The 22,777-nt window shown below is 40.4% G+C and overlaps 1 protein-coding gene across 4 annotated transcripts in view; it reads right to left on the reverse strand.

The window, feature by feature from the left end:
- Window positions 1–714: 714 nt before the first annotated feature.
- The window catches only part of PBLD (phenazine biosynthesis like protein domain containing), a 38,208-nt gene continuing 16,145 nt past the window's right edge, over window positions 715–22,777 (reverse strand). For all 4 annotated transcript variants that reach the window (XM_032491521.1, XM_032491520.1, XM_006181188.3 and 1 more), the window contains 8 exons: window positions 17,829–17,928; window positions 17,362–17,460; window positions 15,473–15,582; window positions 15,356–15,385; window positions 13,163–13,251; window positions 12,718–12,896; window positions 10,798–10,860; window positions 715–9,396 (listed from right to left, as the gene is read on the reverse strand). In XM_032491521.1, the coding sequence (XP_032347412.1) occupies window positions 9,284–9,396; window positions 10,798–10,860; window positions 12,718–12,896; window positions 13,163–13,251; window positions 15,356–15,385; window positions 15,473–15,582; window positions 17,362–17,460; window positions 17,829–17,928 (783 nt within the window). In that variant the 3' untranslated portion in view covers window positions 715–9,283. The remainder of the gene's footprint in view (window positions 9,397–10,797; window positions 10,861–12,717; window positions 12,897–13,162; window positions 13,252–15,355; window positions 15,386–15,472; window positions 15,583–17,361; window positions 17,461–17,828; window positions 17,929–22,777) is intronic.

Below are 22,777 nucleotides of genomic sequence, written 5' to 3' on the forward strand. Positions count from 1 at the left end.
AAGAAAAAAATCCGTCTAATTCACATGACTGGATCCTCAAAAGGCTCAGGAACTGGCAGCACTAGGTACCCCTGTGATGAAAGATGCATAAGACTTCTACACTTAAAAATTACAAACTATTGCTAAAAGAAATTTTAGAAAAAAAGAAGGAAAAAAATTTAAGAAGACTTAAATATACAGAAGGATAATCCATGTTCATTGACTGGAAGGCTCAATATTGTTAAGACATCAGTTGCACTGATCTATAGATTTGATGCAATCCCAATCAAATTCCCAGTAGGATTTTGAAGATATCATCCTCAAGAGTTGGCCAACTTACATTTCCAGATATTAAGACTGACTAAGGTTATGGTAATTAAGAGAGTGTGTTGATGCAAAGATAGAGAAATAAGCCAATGGAACAGAAAAGAAAGTCCAGAAAAAGACTCACACATACCATCAGTTGATTTAAGGATATTACTGTAATCAGTGGGGAAGGTGTTTTTTGGTTTTTGGTTTTTTTAGTACATAGTACTAGAGCAATTGGTTATCTGTAAAAGAATGAACATTGATCTCTACCTTACACCATATATAAATATTAATTCAAGGTGGATCATGGATCTATATATGAAAAATAAAATAGCCAATTGTCTAAAATAAAACATAGGAGAAAAACCTTCATATTCTTGGGGTTGATTTCTTAAACTGGATGTAAAAAGTACTAACCATGAAAGATAAAATTGATAAATTTGGCTTTATTAAAATTTTTTCAATGAAAATATCATTAAGAAAGTGAATATATGCCATATATTTGGAAAAGATGGTCACAATACATACATATGACAAAGGATTCACATCTAAAATATACCAAGAACCCCACAAATCAATAAAAAAGACAAACAACCCAATTACAAAGTGGAAAAAGATTAAATGGCACTTTCACAAAAGATCTCAAAATATTCAATAAGCCTGTAAAGAAATATTCAACACCAGTTCTCACCAGGATATGTAATTTAAAACCACAATGAGATATCACAATGCACTCCCCAAGAATGGCTAAAATTTAAAGGACTGACACCCTCAAGGATAGTAAGGATGTGAAGTACAACTCTCGCACATTACTGGTAAATGTGTAAATTGTAAATTCATTCAACTAGATTAGAAAATGATTTAGCAATATTTATTAAAACAGATGCTAAACCTATTACTCAGCAACTATACTCCTAGGTATACTATCCAAGGTAAATGAGTGTCTAAGTCTACCAAAAGGCATGTACCAGAATGTTCACACCACTTTCCCAAATAGCCCCAAATTAGAAACAACCCCAAATGATCATCAAATACAGATGGTATAAACAAATTGTAGTGTAATTATATAATGGAATATTATATAGCAAAAAAGAATGAACTCAACAACAGGTATAAATCTCAAAAATATTACATTGAATGAATGAAGCCAAATACCAAACAGTACATACTGTATGATTCCATTTATAAAAGCTCAAGAATAGACAACAAATTTATGGTGATAGATATCTCAGAGCTGTAATTCTCTTAGGAATTGAAGATAGAGAATTGGGTTTTTTGTTTGTTTTTTGGTTTTTGTTTTGTTTAGTCTGTTTGCTTTTACTGAAAAGGGGAATAAAGGAACCTTCTGGGGTGCTGGAAATATTCTGTACCTTGATCTATATGGTAGATATATATTGTATACATATGTTAAAATACACAATATATATATGCCCAATTCCACACATTGAGCAATTCCCTCTCCCCACTGTGAGAGAAACTGGTATGTTTTCTTTGGAGGATATAAAACAGAAGACCACTTGACTCAGAGGTACTAAGCACCAATGAGAGAGTAATTACATATCAAAAGTTGGGAGATTAAGTAAACCTATGTGCCAAATGCTAGTTCACCCCACTCCAGGTTCTTTTCCTCTCTTGGCTTCCTGAACTGAGAATCTACCTTCATTTCTCATTACCCAGAGTTATATCACATGCTCAATCCTAATCCAATGAATAGGCTAGGTAATGTGCAGGATGGGGGACTCACCCAAAATCAAGACAATCTTGAAGTCTGTCATCACCATTCTCATCATCACACATTTATGATACGCTCATACTATACACCCTTGACCATATTACCTACTGCACCAAAATTACCAAATATCCCTACAGCCATTATCCTGAGCAGCTTCTCCAATGGCCAGATCCTTACGGGGTGGCCTCTGCAGGGACCAGGACCTCTAGTCACCTCTACAGTACTGCTTTCCTTGCTCAGGATCCAAATTTTCAGGAAATAGTTTCTGATTTGGCTGAGCCTGAATAGCATGCCTGTCCCATGATGTGCAGGGAGTGGCCACTTTGGTTTCCCTGGAGGAAGTTGGCCACTACCTCCTTGACTACTCACAATGAGAATTTCCCAACTAAGGTGCTAGGACAAACTTGGAGGTTGGTGTTTGGATGCTGCATAACTCCAAACAAATATTCATAACAACAAAAAGTCAGGAAACAGCTTTAATCTATCTTGAGCTAAAAATTGTTCTATTATTTAGCTATCCTTGAGTTTACCTGATTCCCCTTCGACTGGACAGTCTCATTTCTTTCTCTGCTCCAACAGCACAAGGCTGTGAATCCTTTCACTGTGATTCAATACACAGGGTGTTCCTGGTCTCTGAGAGTTCACAACCTCAGACTCACCTCATGCTCTCTAGTATAGAGGACTGGTTTGTGGTTTTTACTTTCTCCTCTGTAAGGCCCATCCCATCAATCGATGGTCTCTGCTTAGCAAAGACCATTTGTATGTGTATAAAAGAGAAAAGAGGATTGAACAATCTTCCCTTTACCTAGAGCCTCACTGGACTGTTATATACTTTTTGACATAGGGAAAAGATTACAATACTAATTTGCAAAGAATGATTAACATTGCCAAGCCAACTCCCTAATACTGCCTAAAATAAAATTTGTTTTGGCTCCCCTAAAAATCAGGGTTTCTTATTCTTGCAGGTCTCAGCAGTCCACAACTTTTTCTGCATATGGTTGCATGTTTAATTAGTGATCCTTCTGTAAGTGTCTGCAATTAGCACCATGATGATTAATAAAATAACTCCTTTAAAGCTCCATTTAGCTAGCAGAACTGCACAATCAGGTATAATTAATTCATCATTAATAAATCATGGCTGATTAACTAATCTGTACATTACCAACACATTACTGAACAGCTCCCACCTGAGCACAGCTAATTTTTCTATGCTGAACAGAACTAGAAGCTAAAAAGGAATTAAAAAAAAAAAAAAAAACCACAAAAAACCAAAAAAAAAAAAAAAAAAACAACCCAGCTCCTCCAAAACTGCACTAAACAGCAAGTACACTGGCATGGCCAGGGAGATTTTGAGACAATGCACATTTAAAAGTTATTGAGCTACACAGGCAATTGTCACTCAGGAAGGAAGAAAACACGGCTGAACACCAGTGGTTCTCAAACTGAAGTGTACACCAGAATAACCTGGAGAGCTTGTTAAAAACCAGATTTCTGGTCCCCATCTCCAGAGCTTCTGATTCAGTGGTCTGGGATGGGGCCTGAAAATTTGCATTCCTAATAAGCTCCCAGGTGGTGCAGATACTGCTTGTCCGGGGACCGCACTTAGAGAACCACAGTTCCTTTCTCATACACTGAGAGTGACTCACAATTGCCATGATTCCTATGTCCTTTCTATAGATTTTAATAGTTTAAAAAGACAACAGTTAGAACAGCTTTCAGTATTATTTATCTGTGTTTGTGTTTACATATTCTCTCTCCAGTTTCGTTGTTAGTTTAATAATTACTTTCTTTTATTTCTCTCTGCCCCTATAGAACCTAACTACTTTCAAGACATAGAAACTCTAGACAAAACGCAGACATGACTTGAGCCTTCACCTCTGAAGCTTTGTTCATGCCCCAGTCCTTCTAAGCCTTGTCCTTCAACACTCTGCTGACTCTGCCTTTGCACCAGTGTCTGTGCTTAATCACAGACCAGTGCAAGTGCTCATTATCTTTTCATGAAAGGATGAGCCTGGTCTCCCCAGTTAGGGTCCCTTGAGAGGTCTGTAAGCTCCCTCTCTAATCTCCTTTGCCGTCTGTCCCCCCAGCTCTCCAGCCTGCCAGCTTCTAGCACTTCTAGTGTCTGATGTACAGGAGACAGAAAATCGCTTTTTTACCAACAATGTCAGATTGTTGAGCAGCAAATCTGACCCCTGGCCTGGGAATACAGGTCCCAGCTGGGCACCTAACTTACAGAATACATAAGAGCGATAGCAAGAAGGATTCCCACCCCAAAAAGAACTTGGAAAGAGGCAAATAATCTACCCTCTAAGAGTTAAACCATTAAAAAATAATAATAAAATCAGAAAAGAGAAAAATAAGGGCAACTTACAGTAGAGGTTCTCAGCCAGGGTGATGGATCTTGCCTCTGCCCCACCTCAGGAGTATTTGGCAATGTCTGACGACATCAGTGGAACAGAACTGCTTGACTATAAGCTGATCGAAGTGAAAATACAGGGCTGGCCGGCAATGGAGGCCCTGGGTAAGGCTGCTCAGGGAGGCAAGCATTCAGGGCCCAGGTAGGCTGGATCTGGGAGAGAGGCTGAGCTGTGCTTTGAGGCAGGTTATGTACAAGAGACTCTCACTCAAAGGCAGGCTAAAGTTAGTTCTTACAAAAATACTATAAAAAATTTTATCAGGCAATCAGGAAAATAGAAATATTACCTGGATACTCAATAGTATTCAGTAATTATTTCTAATTTTTTAATGTTGTAATAGTTTTCCTTTGCCGCATACCAATTACCATAAACCTAGCAGCTTAAAACAGTTGTTATTTCACAGTCTCTGTGGGTCGGGAGTCCAGGTGTGGCTTAGCTGGGTCCTTCACAAGGCTGCAATCAAGATATGAGGCAGGGCTGGGGTCTCCATCTCACACAAACACTCAACTGAGGGGAAAGATCTGCTTCCAAGCTCACTTGGGTTGTTGGCAGAATTTAGTTCCTTGTTATTGCAGGACTGAGGGCCTCATTTTCGCGCTGGCTCTTGGCAAGAGGCTGCCCTTGGCTTCTAGAGGCTACTGGAAGTGATTTTTAGAATTCCCCGACATGGTACCTCGCTTCCTCTGAGCCAACAAGGGAGAAAGAGACTCCGGCAAGATTAATGCTACAGTCTTATGTAACATAATCTTGTGATCATATACATGTAATCACATATAACCCATCACCTTCGTCCTAATTCATTGGTTAGAAGGAAGTCACCTTCAATGGGAGGTGATTACACAAGAGCATGAACACGAGAAGGCGGGAATCATGCAGTGACATTAAGAGTCTGTCCTACCATAGACAATATCACATAGATGTTATATTGGTATTGTGGTTACTTTTTTTAAGAGCCCTTATATTTTAGAGCTAAATATTGAAACATTTGCCAATGAAAGTATATGATTCTGGGATCTGCTTCAGTATAATCCAGAGGGGAGGGAGAGTGGGTAGAGGTATAAATAATTGGCCATGAGTTAAAAATGGTTGAATATGGGTGATTGGTTCATGGGAGCTCATAACTATTCTCTTTACTTTTGCATATGTTTGAAATTTCCATAATATAATTAAAAATAAAAAGACAGCATGTATATTAGTTATCTATTGCTGCAAAGTTAATTACCTCACAACTTAAACCAATAAACATTATCTGAGTTTCGGTGGGTCAGGAATCTGGCACAGGTTAGCTGGGTCCTCTGGCTCAGGGCCTCACAAGGCAGCAGGCAAGGAATCAGCAGGACTGCAGACACCTGAGCCTAGAGGAGATGCTTCCAAGCTCATTCACGTGGCTGTTGATCAAAGGCCTCAGTTCCTTGCTCCATGGGCCTCTCCGTTCCTTGCTCCATGGGCCTCTCCTTAAGGCTGCTCACAAAGGGCAGCTGGTTTCCCATAGAGCAGGTGATGAGAGAGAAGGGGAGAGAGAGAGAGAGAGAGAGAGGGAGGGAAAGAGAAAGAAACAGACAGACCGACACAAAAATGGACCAAAACAGAAGATGTGATCTTTTATACCTTAATCTCAAAAGTGACATACCCTCACTTCTGAATATTCTATGGGTCACACAGACCAACCCTGGTGCAATGTGGGAAAAGGTCTGAACAGCAGAAGGTGGGGATCATGGAAGGCTATGTTAGGGGCATGTTCACAAGGCAAACATCAAGTGTTGCCAAAATAATCCTTGGAAATTCTGTAAAGACCCTACAACATACAGTAGGCAGATACACAAGCCCACTGCTGCCAGTTTTTCCTTCCTCCAGTGCTGGAACACATCATTGTTTCGTTGAGTGCTAGAAGTTGTTGGTTTGAATTAGGGACTATGGTTGTTCTAAAAAGAAATATATTTAAACACCAAAATCACATTTGGCCCTGCCCTGGACACGTATAGTCAAATTCAAGTAAATTAAATGTGATATAATGGGATCCCAATGCATGGTTAAAGTGGAGAGGCTTATCAAAGTGGCTTGATGACCATCTGCCATTTTGGTTTGTTTTGCTAACTCTCCTTATTTCATCTTTGTAGACACCACGCTGCTTTCTGACTATAATTTGGCTTTCCAAACAGATATGCAAATGGGGAGAAAACGCTCTGATTTAACTCATTCCAAGCTTACATTTCTCATTGTAAAATTTTAAAATAGTACTCTAGCTTTACACATCAGTCTCTATGTGTTAGGTTAATGTGAATCTGCACCTGAGAGAGATTCGCTCTAAATTTACATAATAGACTTCTGAGCCCCTGGACTGTGATGAATTTACACAAGCGATACTATCCTAGGGGGAACCATCTGAGGAGCCTAAAAATCTTCCCCAGGTGTGGCAGTAATATTTACAGTATACAGAATATATCCATGAGCTCCTCCACATTTCTCAGCTCCCTTGCTATTAAGTGAGGTTATATGACCAGTTCCAGCTGTGAGTAGAACTGACACCTATAACTTCTGAGACAAAACATAGTGAAATTTCCACACACTCTTTCTTCCTGCCACAGTAACCATGGAGGCCACATGTTGAGATGGCACAACACAAAATCAGCTTGGGCGCCTACATGATCATGAGGAACAGAGACCCTCCTCCTGACTGGTATGAGACAACTAGTACAAGTACAAATAAAAGCTTGTTATATTAAGCCACTGTGATTTTGTGGATATGTCAAACATTAGCATAACCCAGTCTAACTCAATACACCAGGGGATGCTGATGTTAGCTAGGAGCACTTTTTTCAATCAACAGCAACACTATATTTGAGTGTTGGGATACACCTCTAATAATCCCCCCTTGACATCCCCCTATGTCCACTTTAGTAAGATCAGGTGGGCAAGAGGTGGGCAGAAGCAGAAGAGGCATTGGAAAATCTAGCTGGAATTAGAGTTTTTAAAGCACCCTCAAACCTGCCCTACTCATATCAGCAGAAAACTCACTCTATACAGCATGCTAATTCTAGAGGCTCTTTTTCCTGCTACCCAAAGATGTCATTTCATTTCTTCTTATTTATCTCGTCGGGTATGCCTGTCCTACCCCCACTCCTGCTTCCCTGACTGTCACTTCTGGAGCACTGTGCCCACCATGGCCACTAGATCAATCTTCAGCAGGCTGACCGAGCAAACACAGTAAATATAATCAGTTGCCCTGACTATTCTGACTCAACTGTCCATTGCTAAATGGATAATTTTTTTAAAGTCACTTACAAAAGTGAACAAAGAATATGAAAACAAATATATGCATGTATATGCTTGACTGGGACATTGTGCTATACACCAGAAACTGACACACTGTAACTGACTATACTTCAATCAAGAACCAAAAAAACAAAAAAGTATTATAATAAATGATACCACTGCCCAAGATTTAAAAAAAAAGTGAACATAGGGTCTGAAAATAGGATGAAAATTCAGATGCTTCATATGGCAACTTTCATGCACAGAAGAATTCAGAATCATCTCAGGGACTTGCTTCCTCCAAAAATATCTGTTAAGAATTTAGCGTACATTTGAGAGATAAAAATTCAGAACCTTTCAAATATGCATTTGTATAAAATCATTCATACAATTCAGTTCCAGGTTGGGAAAATCTTACACTTTGTGAAAACCCTCAAGTGAGTCTCACCCTGGTGTAGTAACCCTCCTCAGTTGTGATGAGCTGCGAGGTGTGTGGCAGGTCCTGGTTACTCATTAAGGTAAAGCACAAAGATGGTGAATTACTTCCTTGCAAACTAGGAGAGACACAAGATTACTGCTATAGTAAGTTAACTCTCATATGCCTTAGCAAAACTAAATAAAAACAGAACACATGGTAGCATGAAGGTGAAAAAAAATTAGGACATTACAGGAATTTCTAACTGATTAGCTTGCAGTTTTTTGAGATGGCTGAGAATTGCCATCAGTGAGATCACTTTAAACACTCTTAATGACTTGGAAAAGTCCCCATCCCAAGATCAACTATGAGTATTCAATATTATAGATTTAATTGAATTTAATGTTATGTTAAAACCCATTTTACTAAGGTAAGAGAAGAATCCCTTTCAAGTTATAGCCCTAAAGCTATATATCAAGATAAAGATATGTGTTTAATTTTACCACTGAAAATCACACACCTTTTTAAAAAAATTTCTGGGCTTTTTAGTCATTTAGTTATATATCCTGATTTTTAGTTATTGAACATGAATGTGTTCCAATAAAGGAAATAATTTAAGATACATTAAAATTACTCCCAATCTTAACCCCCACATAAAAACTTCTCACTTTTCTATCTTCATGATCCATCCTTGTCCTTGTAAATTTGTATTCTCCATAGACATAGCATAACATTGCTAACATTTTATAGTCTACTGTAATTTTCTTTCTTAGTATTATATCATGAAAGTTCTTTGTACATTTCCACAGTTATTGGGTCTTTTTAATGGTGCAAAATATTCTATCAGGTACTTATACCTAAGTTTTAAATGGCTTGATCTTACTCCTCATAAATTTGTTCCTCACTCTGTGCCTGGTAGTCATAATCAGAGATGACAATGTTATTCTTTGTTACTGGTTACTTACATTTCCAATACACTCACAGGTAGAGCCAGAACTCCATTAGTTAATTAGTCAGGAAGCACTATTAAATATCCATGAATAAATCTTCATTGTTCTATTTCTAACAGGAGGATTAAGTGGACTATCTTGTAGGCTTGCTCAAGGCAGCCCCTAACATTTCCTTTCATGCAGAAAATACTTAGTGATTCAAGACAGAGGCATCTCAGCACAAGCATCTCTAGGCTGTCAGCGTGCCTTCCAACACAAGAGCAGCACCCCCCTCAATGTCAACTCGTCCATCAGGACGCAGTGAAATCTTCAGTTCTCCTCCTCGGTGGGAACACTGAAAGGCTAAAGAAGACATAAAAGAATCATGAATTAAGATCATTTTCACCCTCTTTAATTAGGAGAACATAGTGAGAAATCTCTTATTACAAGCTCTAGAATCCTCCCAGGTAAGTTTTAAGAAGATATTCCTTCAAACAAACAAAAACAAAATAACTAAACAAAGCAAACCCAACAAAGTCAAATGTGTAGATACAGAGAACAGAGTAGTGTTTACCAGAGGGGAAGGAGTGGGGAGGGGTAGGGGAGACTGAAATGGATAAAGGGGACCAACTGTACGTGATGGATGGAAAATAAACTTTTGGTGGTGAGCGTGTTGTAGGGTATACAGAAGTAGAAATATAATGCTGTACACATGAAACTTATATAATGTCACAAATCAATGTTACCTCAATAAAAAATAATTTCTTAATTTAATTTAAAAAATACATTCCTTTATTTGTCCATGTTACTGCCTGGCCCACCCGTGGACTGCACATGTTCAATTTGATTCACAAAACACACAGCTCCACATCTTCCCTTCCTGAGCCACTTTTATCACTTTTCGTCATGCCTCAGACACACCCCACCCATCGATTTCTCCCTGGCTCTGTCTAGGAGTAAACAAGGATGCGTGAAAAGATAGAGGCTAGGACTAAACGTCTAAGAAAATAAAAAGGGGTGTTCTTGGCACTTCTGAGAGGGCTCCATCTTCCCAGGTCTGAGTGGGACAAAGGGAGTTCATTCACTAATTGTGGTTATCAAGAAACCTAATGTGTCAGGCAAACAAGAGGCACAGCCTCAGCCTTCCTGGAACCGAAGGGAGTAACTAAGCTCACAAAAGAAAGAGAATAGCCACACTGCTATTCCCAATTCAGAGTCACAGAGGCTTAACCATCCCACTAAGTATGACTTCCATCCTCTGAGGTCAAACTCCTACTTAGTTATGCAGCCTGTACTACATGAGGCAACTAGCTGTGTAGCCTCCACCAGCTGCCATCTATTTTCTCTGCCCCTGAGCAACATATTAATCACTAGCAGACTTGGTTCCAAAGCAATTTGTTTGACTTAACCCCATGACTAGCAATGTCAGTAAGGAACCTTGGTAATCATGGAATCTCAACTTGTCACATTATAAATATCCTTTCTGTGCCAAAGTTAGACAGCTAGTTAACTTTATTCAACAAACATTTATTGGGCACTTACTGTATTAGAAGTGTGTCTGTGTGCTGGGAGAGACAGAGGTGGCAGATGTTTGGGGTGGAGGGTGTTTTGAATAGAAGGTTCAGGGTGAAGAAATTTAAAGCCTTTCATTTTCATGTGGGTGGTATTTATCATTTTATACATCTTCAAGTGGATAGTACATATGAGAAGGAATCCTAGCTTAAAGTTAAGCAAACTAAAAAAACTGAAAAAGAGCTGTCCTACCGTGCATGTCTTTCTTCCCCAGCTGCTGGGACCAGTAGCTGCTGAGAACAGTGTGTGCAGACCCTTAAAAGAAGTGGAAAATTATGGTACAATCCCAAAGAAAACAGCAACAACTTTGTGGTAAATTCATAAAAAATCAACCATCCAGTTTGGTTAAACATTAGATGACTTAGTCATTACGTGGGCCATGGCTACAGAAGAGTGTGGAATTATGAGTGTAGATAGAAAGGAAGACACAGAATTTAGGGATAAGTTCCTCCAGGTGATGTATCTGCCATGTCTTACACTTTCTGAAGGTTGAATTAAACTGCAAGTTTTAATTATTATCTTGTCTACTCATTGTCAGCCCACGACAGGAAAATCAAGGCCTTCATCTAAATATGTCTGCATCTTTCAAGAGAAAACATCTCCTTCCTCCTAGGACACATACGCAAGGAAAGGTGGGAACTCAAACAAAAGGCCAACTTTTCTAACATTCCCAGGCTTTTGGTGCCAAAAGAACTTCTTTAACTGAAGTATTTTTTTCACATGATTATGCCCTAGGTTTAGATCAGAGATGATATTAAAATGAAGAAAAAAAATATAAAGTAATACCCGAGAGAAAAGTCTTTGGGAGAGAAAAGGATGGTTTGGGAAAAGCCCCTACTTCAGGAAAACTTGCTCAATATTATGGGGGGCTCACGTAGGGTGCCCAAGCATCCCAGTGTGTCTGACACTGTCCTGGTTTTAGCAAAGAAGTATGCTGAGAAATCAGTCTGTCTCAAGCAAACTGAGATGGTTGGTCATCACTGTCCAAAGACCTTCCCACTCTAGAAAAGCATTATTACAGGGGGGAAAAAAACTTGCTCTCTGTGCTAATTAAGATCTTTGTGAAGCAGCTGTGCATGTTTAAATCCACTCAGAACTTCTTTTCCACAGGGAAGGTTGAGTTGGACTGTTGGGATGGCATTGGGCATTTTCCTGAGTCTTTAAAAAAAGTGCTTGCTTGCTGAGCTTTGAATTTCTTATGTTTTGTTCCTCAGGGGGTAACTAAGTCAAGGCCCTGAAACTAACCCAGCTCCTGCCATCTAACCAGACCAGGAGCCTCGAAGTCTCTGCACAGCCTCCTTCTGCACTGGCCACCTTCTCATGCGTAAGTGTCCTCCGTGAACATCCCCCCTTTTCCTGCCCAGTCCACTCTTCTCAAGAGGCTGAAAGTAGGTGGCTTCCCTTTTTTGCCCATCTTTAATTTCATCTCTCTGCTTCTGGCTGGTAGAAGATCCTAAATACCCATGTTTCTGAACCTATCCCACCTACTTTGTGGGCAGGTCTGGGAAAGGAGGAGGGGAGGAAAAAACACTATTTCTATTTCCCACATGCAGCCCACGACTTTATCCCTCAAAAACCAGATCTTATGTAGATGTCAATGATCCTACAGGCTGGTCACTGAAAAGGACAAAAGGCTTTGGGGGTGTAGTGGACATTGGTCACTGGATTTTGCAAATGACAGACCTGGAAGTGGAGGCTTGGGGAGACAGTTTTGCTGTTATTATTAAAAAATACCTAACAGTTATTGGCAATTATCCTGTGCCAGGCCCTGTGCTAACCACTTAACATGGACATAACCCTATGAGGCATTATCCATATTTTATAGACAGGGAACAAGCTTTAAAAAATTAAGTCCTTTGCCCAAGGTCAACAGCCAGGAAGCTCGGATGCAAACCAGGGCTGTCTGACACTGAAGTCTAACCCTGCTATACTGCCTCCTTCATTCTGTGTTTCACATGAGATTTCAGTGAAGGGATGGGGTAGGGGGAGACCAAGAAACAAAGGCAGCTCAAGACCCAAACAACCTGAAAGGTCATGTGAAGGGCACTTCATCAGCTGTTTGTTATCCTCCTCCACTGTTGAGCCCTCCTCAGGACTCAAGTCGAAAAGTACCTGTTACGGGGTCTTCAGCCACACCAACCCACGGCGCGAAGTATCTGGAGTAAAAGTCAAACTCTTGGGTCTGCCCACCATGCTCTCCCTTGAGGGTGAGAATGAGTCCTTTCACCTTCCCTGTGTTTTCCACTTGCGGCAGATTCTGTGTGTTCACTTTCAGGCTCTCCAGAAATGACCTTGTTCATAAAGGGGATGGATTAGGACAAACTCATTCCACAGACCACCCGCTACCCAGTTAGACGGGCGAGGGTGCAGCTTGCCAGAACTGCTCGGCGGCAGGGGATGGAAGAGCAAGGACGGTATCTTCCTACCTGGGAACAAAACTCTCTGGCTGCGTAAATCATGGTTTGACCAGACGTAGCACAGGCAGACCAAGCCAGAGCTATAAATCTGTGTGCTCTGCCCTCCCCAAAGTGCTGACGAAGCCAGATATCTTGTTTACCTGTTATAAGTATCACTGAGCCGGACAAGGAGCTTCCGGGTATCTGGAGAATAGCGGATGTCCTGAACCAAGGTGTCACCTATGGCAGTCTGTGGAGACAGACCAAAATATCCTCAGGAGTATGCCCTGGGTCAAGTCCTTGACCCTGCAATAGAGAACGACCTCTCACTAGCATCTGCTCTGTGCCAGGCACACCCAACATCTCCAGTCCCAAAAGTTCAGTTCAGTTTTGGGATTTAAGATGTTGCTCAAAGAAGAGGCCTTTAAGGGAGCTGAGTTAACCCTCTGAGAGCCAAAGATGGACGTTGCTCACAAGTGTTACTACATGCCTCTACACACACACACACACACACACAGCACATACCTCGCCCAGGTCTGAGGGGCCCTGGAATCAAAGCTCTGAATCACTACTGTCTACTACCTGTAGAGGTGGGGGCCTTGTGCCCACCTTTAGAAGTGTCGTAAGGATTAATGAAATATTTGTGGAGGTCTGCAGCAGTTAACTAGAAGATTCTACATGGCAGGGATGCAGGACCAGCAGTCTGATGGGAGGTGGGGACTAGAGCACTTGTCTCAGCACTGCTCTGCTTGGCAAGCACGCTGTGCTCATTCACTGTGTGCTACAGATCACCAACATAGCAACATTTTCTAAAGGTACCTTGATTCACCCTTTACCTAAGACTGCATATAACCTTACTCATACCCAAGACATAGTTTGTCTGTTTGTTGGCTTGGGGTGCTGAGGGAGATTATGAGGGGACAGAAGCCCCTCCGAGTAATCCTTTGGCATGACCGCTGGCTGCCGGCTAAACATATGAGAATTACATGGTAGTTGTCTGGCTGTCATTAGGTGGCTTCAGGGCTCTAATCTTCCTTAAGGGACTGAGATGCTCTAGGTCCCAAGGCCAAGACTCTCTCTGCTATGTGTTGTGCCTGGAATGTCTGCCTCTGTGAGCACTGCTGTCCTTCCCTCCAGACATGAGAACTCTGCAGCCAGATCCCAGGTGCTCTCCAGGGCCTTTCAATCTCTCTGAAGGGTCATCCAACCCTTCTCTGCACGGATTCTCATGTCAATTTGAAAGTTTCATTCTCAGCTGAGAATCTTATTGCCAGTTTCTAGGAACACAAAATGACAATACTCGTGATAATGCTTCATCATCCCCATTTTACAAATGTTGACCCTGAGGCTTAGAGAGAGTAGTTTAAGTTCTTTCTTCCATGAACAAGGCCTACCACAATGAATATTTTCCATTTTCTTGCCAACATGCTTCAAGAACATCATTTATGAATTTGGCTTGTCTCCCAAAACCCAAGTCATAGGTGGAGCTGAGGGTAAAACCAGAATCCATGATACTTATATTCTTTGAAAACTTAGATAAAGCAAAATACTAAATAGATTATAAATGCTGTAGTTAAAAATTCACTGAGAAGTATCAGTACTATCCATAATAGGTCATTTTACAGAATCATTTTTTCCTCATGGCAGCCCTTGGTCTGGCCAGACCTGGGCCCTTCCTTCTCTACCAACTAAGCACCTGGCCATCCAGGGGTGCTCTGGACCCTTGGAATCTGCATGAGACAACTGTAGTGCCTACTGCACTGGGTGAGTGAGAATGAAATGAGGTAATGCACTAAAATGCTTAATGCATGGTACTATACAAGGGAGACACTCAAAAGTGTTCTTTATTATCATTACCACCACCACCACCACCACCACCATCATCATTATTAAGCCCCACCCCTACAGAGACCCCGTGAGGAGGCCAGGCTGTGTATCTGGTCTTCTCTATCGAGGTACCTACCTGTGCTTTCCTGCTCCCTTCCATCAAAGCATGGCCCCCTCATCTCAACCTCATTCTCCACTGAAGAGATCAGGACACCGACAGCTGCCAGGCAGTTTCCATTCTTTCCTTTCACTCTCCGCCTGCCACGCCACAGTCTCCCCTCCCCATCCTTCAGTGGAGTCTAATCTGATAATGACGAGTCAAGGAAAACCGTTCAACCTTCTCATCAAATAGATTCAATATGAAAATTTGAACCTCAGACGCACCACATAGTATTCATCCAAGCTTAGACTGGAACACTTATACTGGCAGAAGGCTAATCTTTGGAGACCAAATACTACCAAAATTTTGTTCAGGTAGTGACAGATGATCAAATCACATGAGCTCACGTTGGAGTCTTTTCACCAACCTTTATCAAGTCCTCCACTTCAAGGAAGTCCTAGATTGGGGAAAAAGACAAAACCATTGTAAAACAGGCAAGCTGTCAGGTGTACACAGTTTATGGCAATAATTAGGAACAACTGACCTGGGGATGAGCTGGATAAAGAGGCAGGTCCAAGACGATACCATCCTCTGCTCTTCTGGCCTTTAGTTCCCCACTCAGAGTGACAAAGGTTATAGTGCTATTCACGTTTTCTGGACCAAAAAAAAAAAAAGAAAGAAAGAAAAGAGACTTACTTTGTTAATTAGAAAGCTCTTTGAAAGGAATCAAGAAATAGGAAAATAAACTTTGTTATAGAGTTACACATCTGTTTTGATCACTATATGTTGTCTTAGACTCCCTGGTGGTGCTGTTCCTGTAAAGGGGACCCAGGTTTGAATTACTAGGGTTCCAAGTGGTAAAAATTCTCATTGGATTCTAATTTGAGAACCAAGAACATAACTGATTGGACTTGACATCATACTGTGCCCTTGAGAAAACTATTTAACCTCCTTAAACCTCAATTTCCTCACCAATAATATGGGGTAATAATTAAACCTATACTAATTTCATTTTACCAATAAAATGGGGATAATAATAAAACCTAGCTCATAGGGAAACTATAATGCTTTCTAATGCAGATTTTTAAATACCCCCTAAAACTATAGAGTTATAAACTCTACAGGTCTAAGATATTCCAAGGGGATGACAAATAGAACATATACATTATGAACAAGTCTTGATATGAACAAACCAGGCTTACCATAAACAAACCAAGCTATACTGAAAACTTTGATTTAAAGATTGGATCACAACCCCTGATACAATATCTCTTCATGTTACTGATACAACTTGGACCACTTATCTCCAGGTAGGTAACGTTTTTAGTGAAAAACAAAGATTTGTGACTTAGTTCTATCCCCTTCCCTAGTATTTCTGAAAAACTTAACCATATCACAAAGGTGAGGAAATTAGGTATTGCTGATTAACTTCCACAGAATAAAATTCATACTCTGAAACCCAAAGTTTGATTCTTTCACTATAATTAGTGTAAGACATCATAATTTACAAAGCATTTTTTCATGCTTTTTCTTATCTAACCTGAGGCCCACCCTATGGAGGACTATCAGGCCTTTCTTTGTTGCTACCACTTCGCAGTTCAACTTCTCCGTGCATTCAATCCTGCTTTCTTTACTCCCCTACCAATACTGATCCCAGGAAGACTGCCCCCAGTCCTTCCATCATGCCAGTGTCTCAGAGGCTGCTTCCTGGGGAAACTCATCCTGTCACACCTTCCTTTACTCTCCCCATCTAAGTAACTCCACAAAGAACTTCCTTTTCCGACCCCCTCCCTCCCGTCGTATCATCTTGTTTATTTCCTCGTTAAGCTTTCTGTTTGTTGTTTACACTTGTCATGGCTGCTTCCATCTCCACTTTTAGGGCATTTCCAGGCATCTCTCCTCTACCCTATTCCCACAAAGCCTGGATCTTTCTCTCTTACGCTAAGTGCAGCTGAGATGGAAATTGGTAGGGTTAAGGTGCTGTATCCTCTCTTCATTAGGTAAACTGTGTATGTTTGGGGCTCATGAATCCTTAAAATTCAGAGTAAAGAAGCTCTTGTAAAATGAAAAATGAATTTCACATACTGGGGGCAAAGTGTGCCTTTTGGTACTGCAACATCGCATCATGTGAGACACCTTTCCTGTCTTGTAAACTCTCCTGTGTTAGTCACAGAGACCAAAGAGCTTCTATCTAAAATAAAAAGGACTTCTAGAGAATAAGGACCATAGCTTGCCAATGTGCCTGGCACATACTTAGAAAGATCAAAGTGTTACTGAAAGTTGCTGTTTTTATTTCAGCATAATGAATCGCATGAAATAAACGTTGCAATATCTTTGTATCAGTCACTTTGGCTCATTGGAAAGAATGTGTGAGAGTTTATTTTAAAATATTTGCTATTTAATAAATAGGATCATAAAAGAAAATCACATTACTCATTTTGTGAAAGAGCACAGCTGCAGAAGCCAGGGTAGCATGGCCACAGAGAGGAACCTCACTCGCTGGTGTAAACCACCTTAATCCAAAGCAGGAACCTTCGGAGGAGAAAAGCCAAAGAGAGACAAGATCATTGTCATATACGGGGGTTGCAAAGTCTTCATTTTCTTCTTCTTTTCTAAATACTTCAATAACATGATTAACAACTGAAACATGTGAAAGGAGGAGTAAAGTCTAGGCAAGGCTCCTAAGGCTCCCCGGTGCTAGATCTAGAGCTGAAACATCCAAATTCACCAACACCTGCTCCCCTAGATGAACTGAAAACCAAATCAGAATCTCCCCCTCTCTCTCCTACCTGCATGCAAATAATAAATGGGCACTTCCCTTAAGTATCATTCCTCCACTGGAAAAGTAGCTTCTGGTGCCATTCAAGAATGGTTAAAAAAAAAAAAAAAAAAAAGCATACTTTGTGTAAAGTTGTCAGTTGGGTGTAGTTTTCGGATGAAAGCAGTTTCAGAAAGGTTCATTTCCCTTGCAATTTTTTGATGCATGTCTTCATCCAATTTCTAAATTAGAAACAAAAGGTTATTGAGACTCCAGAAACACAAGTCAGACTTCCTTGGACAGCAACTGCCACAAGTTTATAATAGTTTATTAATATTAAAAGTTATATGCTTAAAAGGAAAGAATTGCAAGGGAATTCAAGGCACTTTAATAATAGCTGTTTTTCAGAAATCTCAGAAATTATTTTGCAGCACCATGTGAAAAGCTGTAGATGTAAAAAGCTAGAACAGATTCTGAAAGACGTACTGGCCTGGGCTACCCTTTGTCAGATTATTTTCTAGTCTATCCCGGAGAGCATGTGTTCCCTTCTAAAAACAATTTCTAAAAATAGAAACTCCACAATCTCCCTTTCTTGTTGGATGAAGAGATGTGAGGCACCCACTCTGGACAAGCTGGACCATTCTGCCCGTTTATGCATGGTTCACTCCCTTTCATGAGTCAGGCCTTGAGGTCACCTCCTCCAGGAAGCCTGTCTCTTCCCCAGTGCTTAAACCACCTGAAATTACCTACTTTGCCCTTTGCTGCCTGTTCCCCCCACCTCTGACTCTGAGCTCCATGAGGGCACTGACTGTGCTACTTTGCTTTTTTCCGATTTAGAACAATGCTTATATTCATCCTGGAATGGTAGGAACTCAATAAATATTTGCTGAAAGGATACATTGTTCACTTAATCTTCATTTTTAAACCTCTCAATAAAGATATTTTTATCCACTTACAGATAAAGAAATTAAACACAGAAAAGTTGTATAATATACTAAAAACACGACATGCCTAATAAATGGTAGAATGATTAAGAATGTGGGCTTTGCAAATGTTAAGAATCAGTGAATCTAGAGAAGTATATGGATGTTCATTGCACCATTCTTGAAATTTTAAGTTTTTAAAATTTTTCAAAACAAAAACATTTTTGAAGTTAGCTTTGGAAACAGACATAGTGGGATTCATATCCTGGGTCAGCTCCCAGCAGCAGTTCCAGAGTGAGCAAGCCGTTTCATCTCATGGAGCCTCAGCTTCCACACTGTTAAAATGAGGATGATAGTCCTCAAGTCAAAGGATTATTGTGAAAATACATACATACATCTACATGAACACACACACACACACACACACCAGTCCTCAATGCTAGGGGAAAAATGAGTCAGAAACATGAATTTTCCTTTTGAGCATGAAAATCAAGTTTTTAATTAACAAAATGTTCACTAGTTAGATTTTGATTTTTAGAGAAGTCTGGAGACAAATGCATTTTTGCTCTGGCCAAACTTACTATTCCTGAGCTCCTGAAACCCAGAAATAAGAATTACAACTTTATTTTAATAAGTTCAAAATTCACTTATCTGAGTTACTGCAAGTTAAATGCCCTTGTCTTTTAGTTGATTCAAATTCTTTTGAAACACTTTCCATAGACTCATAGAAGGCATAAAACAGTGGTTACTGTGAAAAATCAGTAATGATTTTTAAATCAGCTGATATAAAAATCTTAACAGGAGACTGACTAAGGTTTTCTTCAAGGAGAACTGTATTCAGAATCTGTAGAAATTCTGTAGTCCTACGGAAAGAGAAATCACTTAAGAAATTGATACTTATTTTCTGAAAACCTAAACATAACACAACGGGGTTTTTTGTTTGTTTTTCACTTAATGTTTTTTTTCCATAAAGATTAAGTCTAATAATGCATAAAAAGTGCTCATCACATAAGTACTTGATAAATGTTACCTTTTTATTTGAGTGGATCAAAGCCGGGGTGTTAACCTCCCACACTGCACTGCCTCCTCAAAACCAACTATTATTATCCCTTTAGTACACTGCAGGCAGGAAAACCAATGTCTATCAATGCTTGTGAGGGAAAGCAACAATCAATCAGCTACCAAGTGCCATGCTGGGCCAGCAGCATCAGCACCACTCCTAGGGGAATTTGTTAGAAGTGCAGTCTCAGGTCCAATCCCAGACCTTCTGAACCAGAATCTCCAGCTTAACCAGATAACCAGATAACCCAGGTGATCTTTGTACACATTAAATTTGAGAAGCCCCAGTATATAAGATATGGTCATATGTTCAAGAGGCTTAGTGTCTTGGTGGGGAGTCAAGACAGACACAGAAAGCAGCAGCAAGCAACAACGGAGAGCATGTAATGGAGATACATGGATTTTGATGTTAAATACGCTAGGACTTTAAAGATGGGGACTTGAGGTGGACGTAGAAAAAGGGCAGATTTTGGCGAGTTGGACAGGAAAATGTGGACAAAAAGCTTTGTATTGGGGACACTTCTTGGGCAAGTGCCTTGACCTCATTTCGTTTTCCTTCTGTTAAATCTTTGACACCCTAGGATTCTGTAAGCTCAGGTAAGAAGACATAGGATGGTAGGAATGAAGTAGAATGAGCACCTGTCACACCTGTGGGCACCTCTGGACCTGAGGAGTGAGAAGTCTCACCTCAGGAGTGGAGGAGGAACTGCTGGGGCCAACAAAGCAACAACGTTAAGTGAACTCAAACGATTCCCATGGCCTGTTGAATATTCTCCATGGAAACCAGCCCACGTGCCGGTACATACAACACCTGAGAGAGACTGGGAGCCATTTAATTCCCTAGTGCTCAGTCTACAATATCAGGCCTCAGTGGCAACTGAAGTGGTGATAAAGAGAAGCCTGTGTGGTCTTCCTGGATTTCCTCCTTGGTGGCAGAAATCTGCAGTGACTGCCAGTCCTTTCTCTATCTCATCTGGCCAAAATTCCTATCCTTGTCCTTCCTTTTTTTGTCTATTGCTTCCTCTGACCTTTTGGACAAGAGTCTCTAAAAGCATTAAAGCATTTCTCATTGTAGCCAAGCTCATCATCTATTGGAAATAATTTCCTTTGCAAATGGGCTATTTTGCATGTCAGCTAAAACACACACTTCACTTACCATCAGCTCTTTAATCCTCTCTACTTTGGTATACTGTATCCATTGCAATTTGAGTTTCTGTAACTGTAATTTCTGTCCCAGGACAGTGAAAATGCACCTGCTATTTGCCTGAAGGACCAGAGACAATATAGAAAGTTTGATAGTAGCAGCCCTCAACTTCCTGCAGGCAGCTGAATTTCTACACTGGAACCAAAGATCAAGATAATGGAGAATCATGAGAAGGTCAATATTGCTTTAATTTTGAGAGCTTTAGAAACAAAAGAATGAGACTGCATTCATTCAAAATACTGAATTTTGGTTCCAATAATTTTTCCATTTTATACTACAAGCTTATTTTCAAATGCAGGACATAACAGTTACAAACCAACAGCTATTGATTCTCTTGCTTTAATATCCATTTTCCTTTGCCAGTCTCACAAGAATCAAATTTCCAACAGCAAAAAGAGAGCCATGTTTGTTTTTCTGAGCTCCAAAGTACTGTATTGGGACACAGAATTTCTATCACCATATGGCTCACAAAAGATTAACGACCAGAAAATCAAGAGAGTAAAGTTTTAAAATACTCCCATCTTGTGGCAGTCTAGAAATATGACAGCCTAAAAACAGCTCCTGCTCTCAGTCTGTTCATTTGTCCTTCTGCTATAGCTTCAAGCAAAGGAACAGCACTTAGATGTAGAAAGTTCTAAATCATCAAGGAAGAAATGGGAGACTCCTTCTGAGGCACTTGGATTTCCAATTGTAAAGTTATGTCCACGCAGTGTATCACTCAAACGGCAGGTCATCTTCAGTTGCTCCGAATGAATCTTACAGATGCCTAGTCTCTCCGGCTCCAACATAGACTCCAAAGCTCATACTTGCTTTGTAGGCCCTGCCCACCCTACCCCATCAATGAGAACAAAAGATCAATATTTGTTGGTTAACTAGAATTCTTAGGAGATTTTGCCATACTTTAGTTGACTATAAATGTTTTCACTTTCTCTCAACAGACCTATTTAGTGCCTCCCATGTGCTAGGCCTTATATGCTGGAACAAGTCAGAATAGATTAAGATCTCATAGAACATAGTCTAGTGAGGAAGACAGGCATTGAGTGAATGACAGCAAGAGGAAAGCACACTAACCAAATGGGAAGGGGCACCATAGGAGCACATGTCAGGGGAGGACATTAATATTGTGGTGAGTATGGTAGGTTAAAAGCACAGGCCCTGGAGTCAGGCAGACCTGGGGTGGGAGTCTGAAGTCCGCCACTTAGGTAAATTCCTTAACCTTCTTTGCCTCTGTTTTCTCATCCGTAAAATGGGGATAACAATAATAAGACCTAATCACAGAGTGATAGGTCACCCAATTATGTGAGGGTGAAATGAAATAACATATGAAAAGCAACTAGCACAGTATGTAACTGGCTGAACCTGCCTGAAGTCACTGCTCCTGAAGTTGAGGGTTATGTTCCAGAAGCCAGTGTAGATATTTGGGAAGTAGAAATTCCCACATTAATATTTCCTCTTTCTTTGCGTTGCTCTCTTCCCTCAAATCCTTGGCAAAGGAAAACCCTCAACATCCTAAAAGAATCTCCTTTGTACTCCATATCCTTTTGTGGGCCATAAAAATGAAATAAGAGGTTATAACTCTCTAAAAACCCAAGGAGCCTCTGATCTAGTATGGTCACACTGAGCCAGTGATCTCTAAGGGCACCAAGTTTGGAAATGGCCACTGCATATGAGTTGAAGCATAGATTGAACACGACATTGCTACATACCTGTTTTTCCTTAAATACATTTCCCACCAACCTGTAAAAGGAGCTTTTGGTAGCCCCTAAATTTGACCAGGAGTACTGGAACAGTTAGTAGTTTAGGAACTAAAACTAAGCACTCCTCTTTAAAAACGTGAAGCCAGTCCACCTTCTGTCACTGGAAATGATTATTACTGTTTAAAAGGATAAGAATGTACATCTACGA

The sequence above is a fragment of the Camelus ferus genome, chromosome 11, assembly GCF_009834535.1.
Source record: "Camelus ferus isolate YT-003-E chromosome 11, BCGSAC_Cfer_1.0, whole genome shotgun sequence".
NCBI lineage: Eukaryota > Metazoa > Chordata > Mammalia > Artiodactyla > Camelidae > Camelus > Camelus ferus.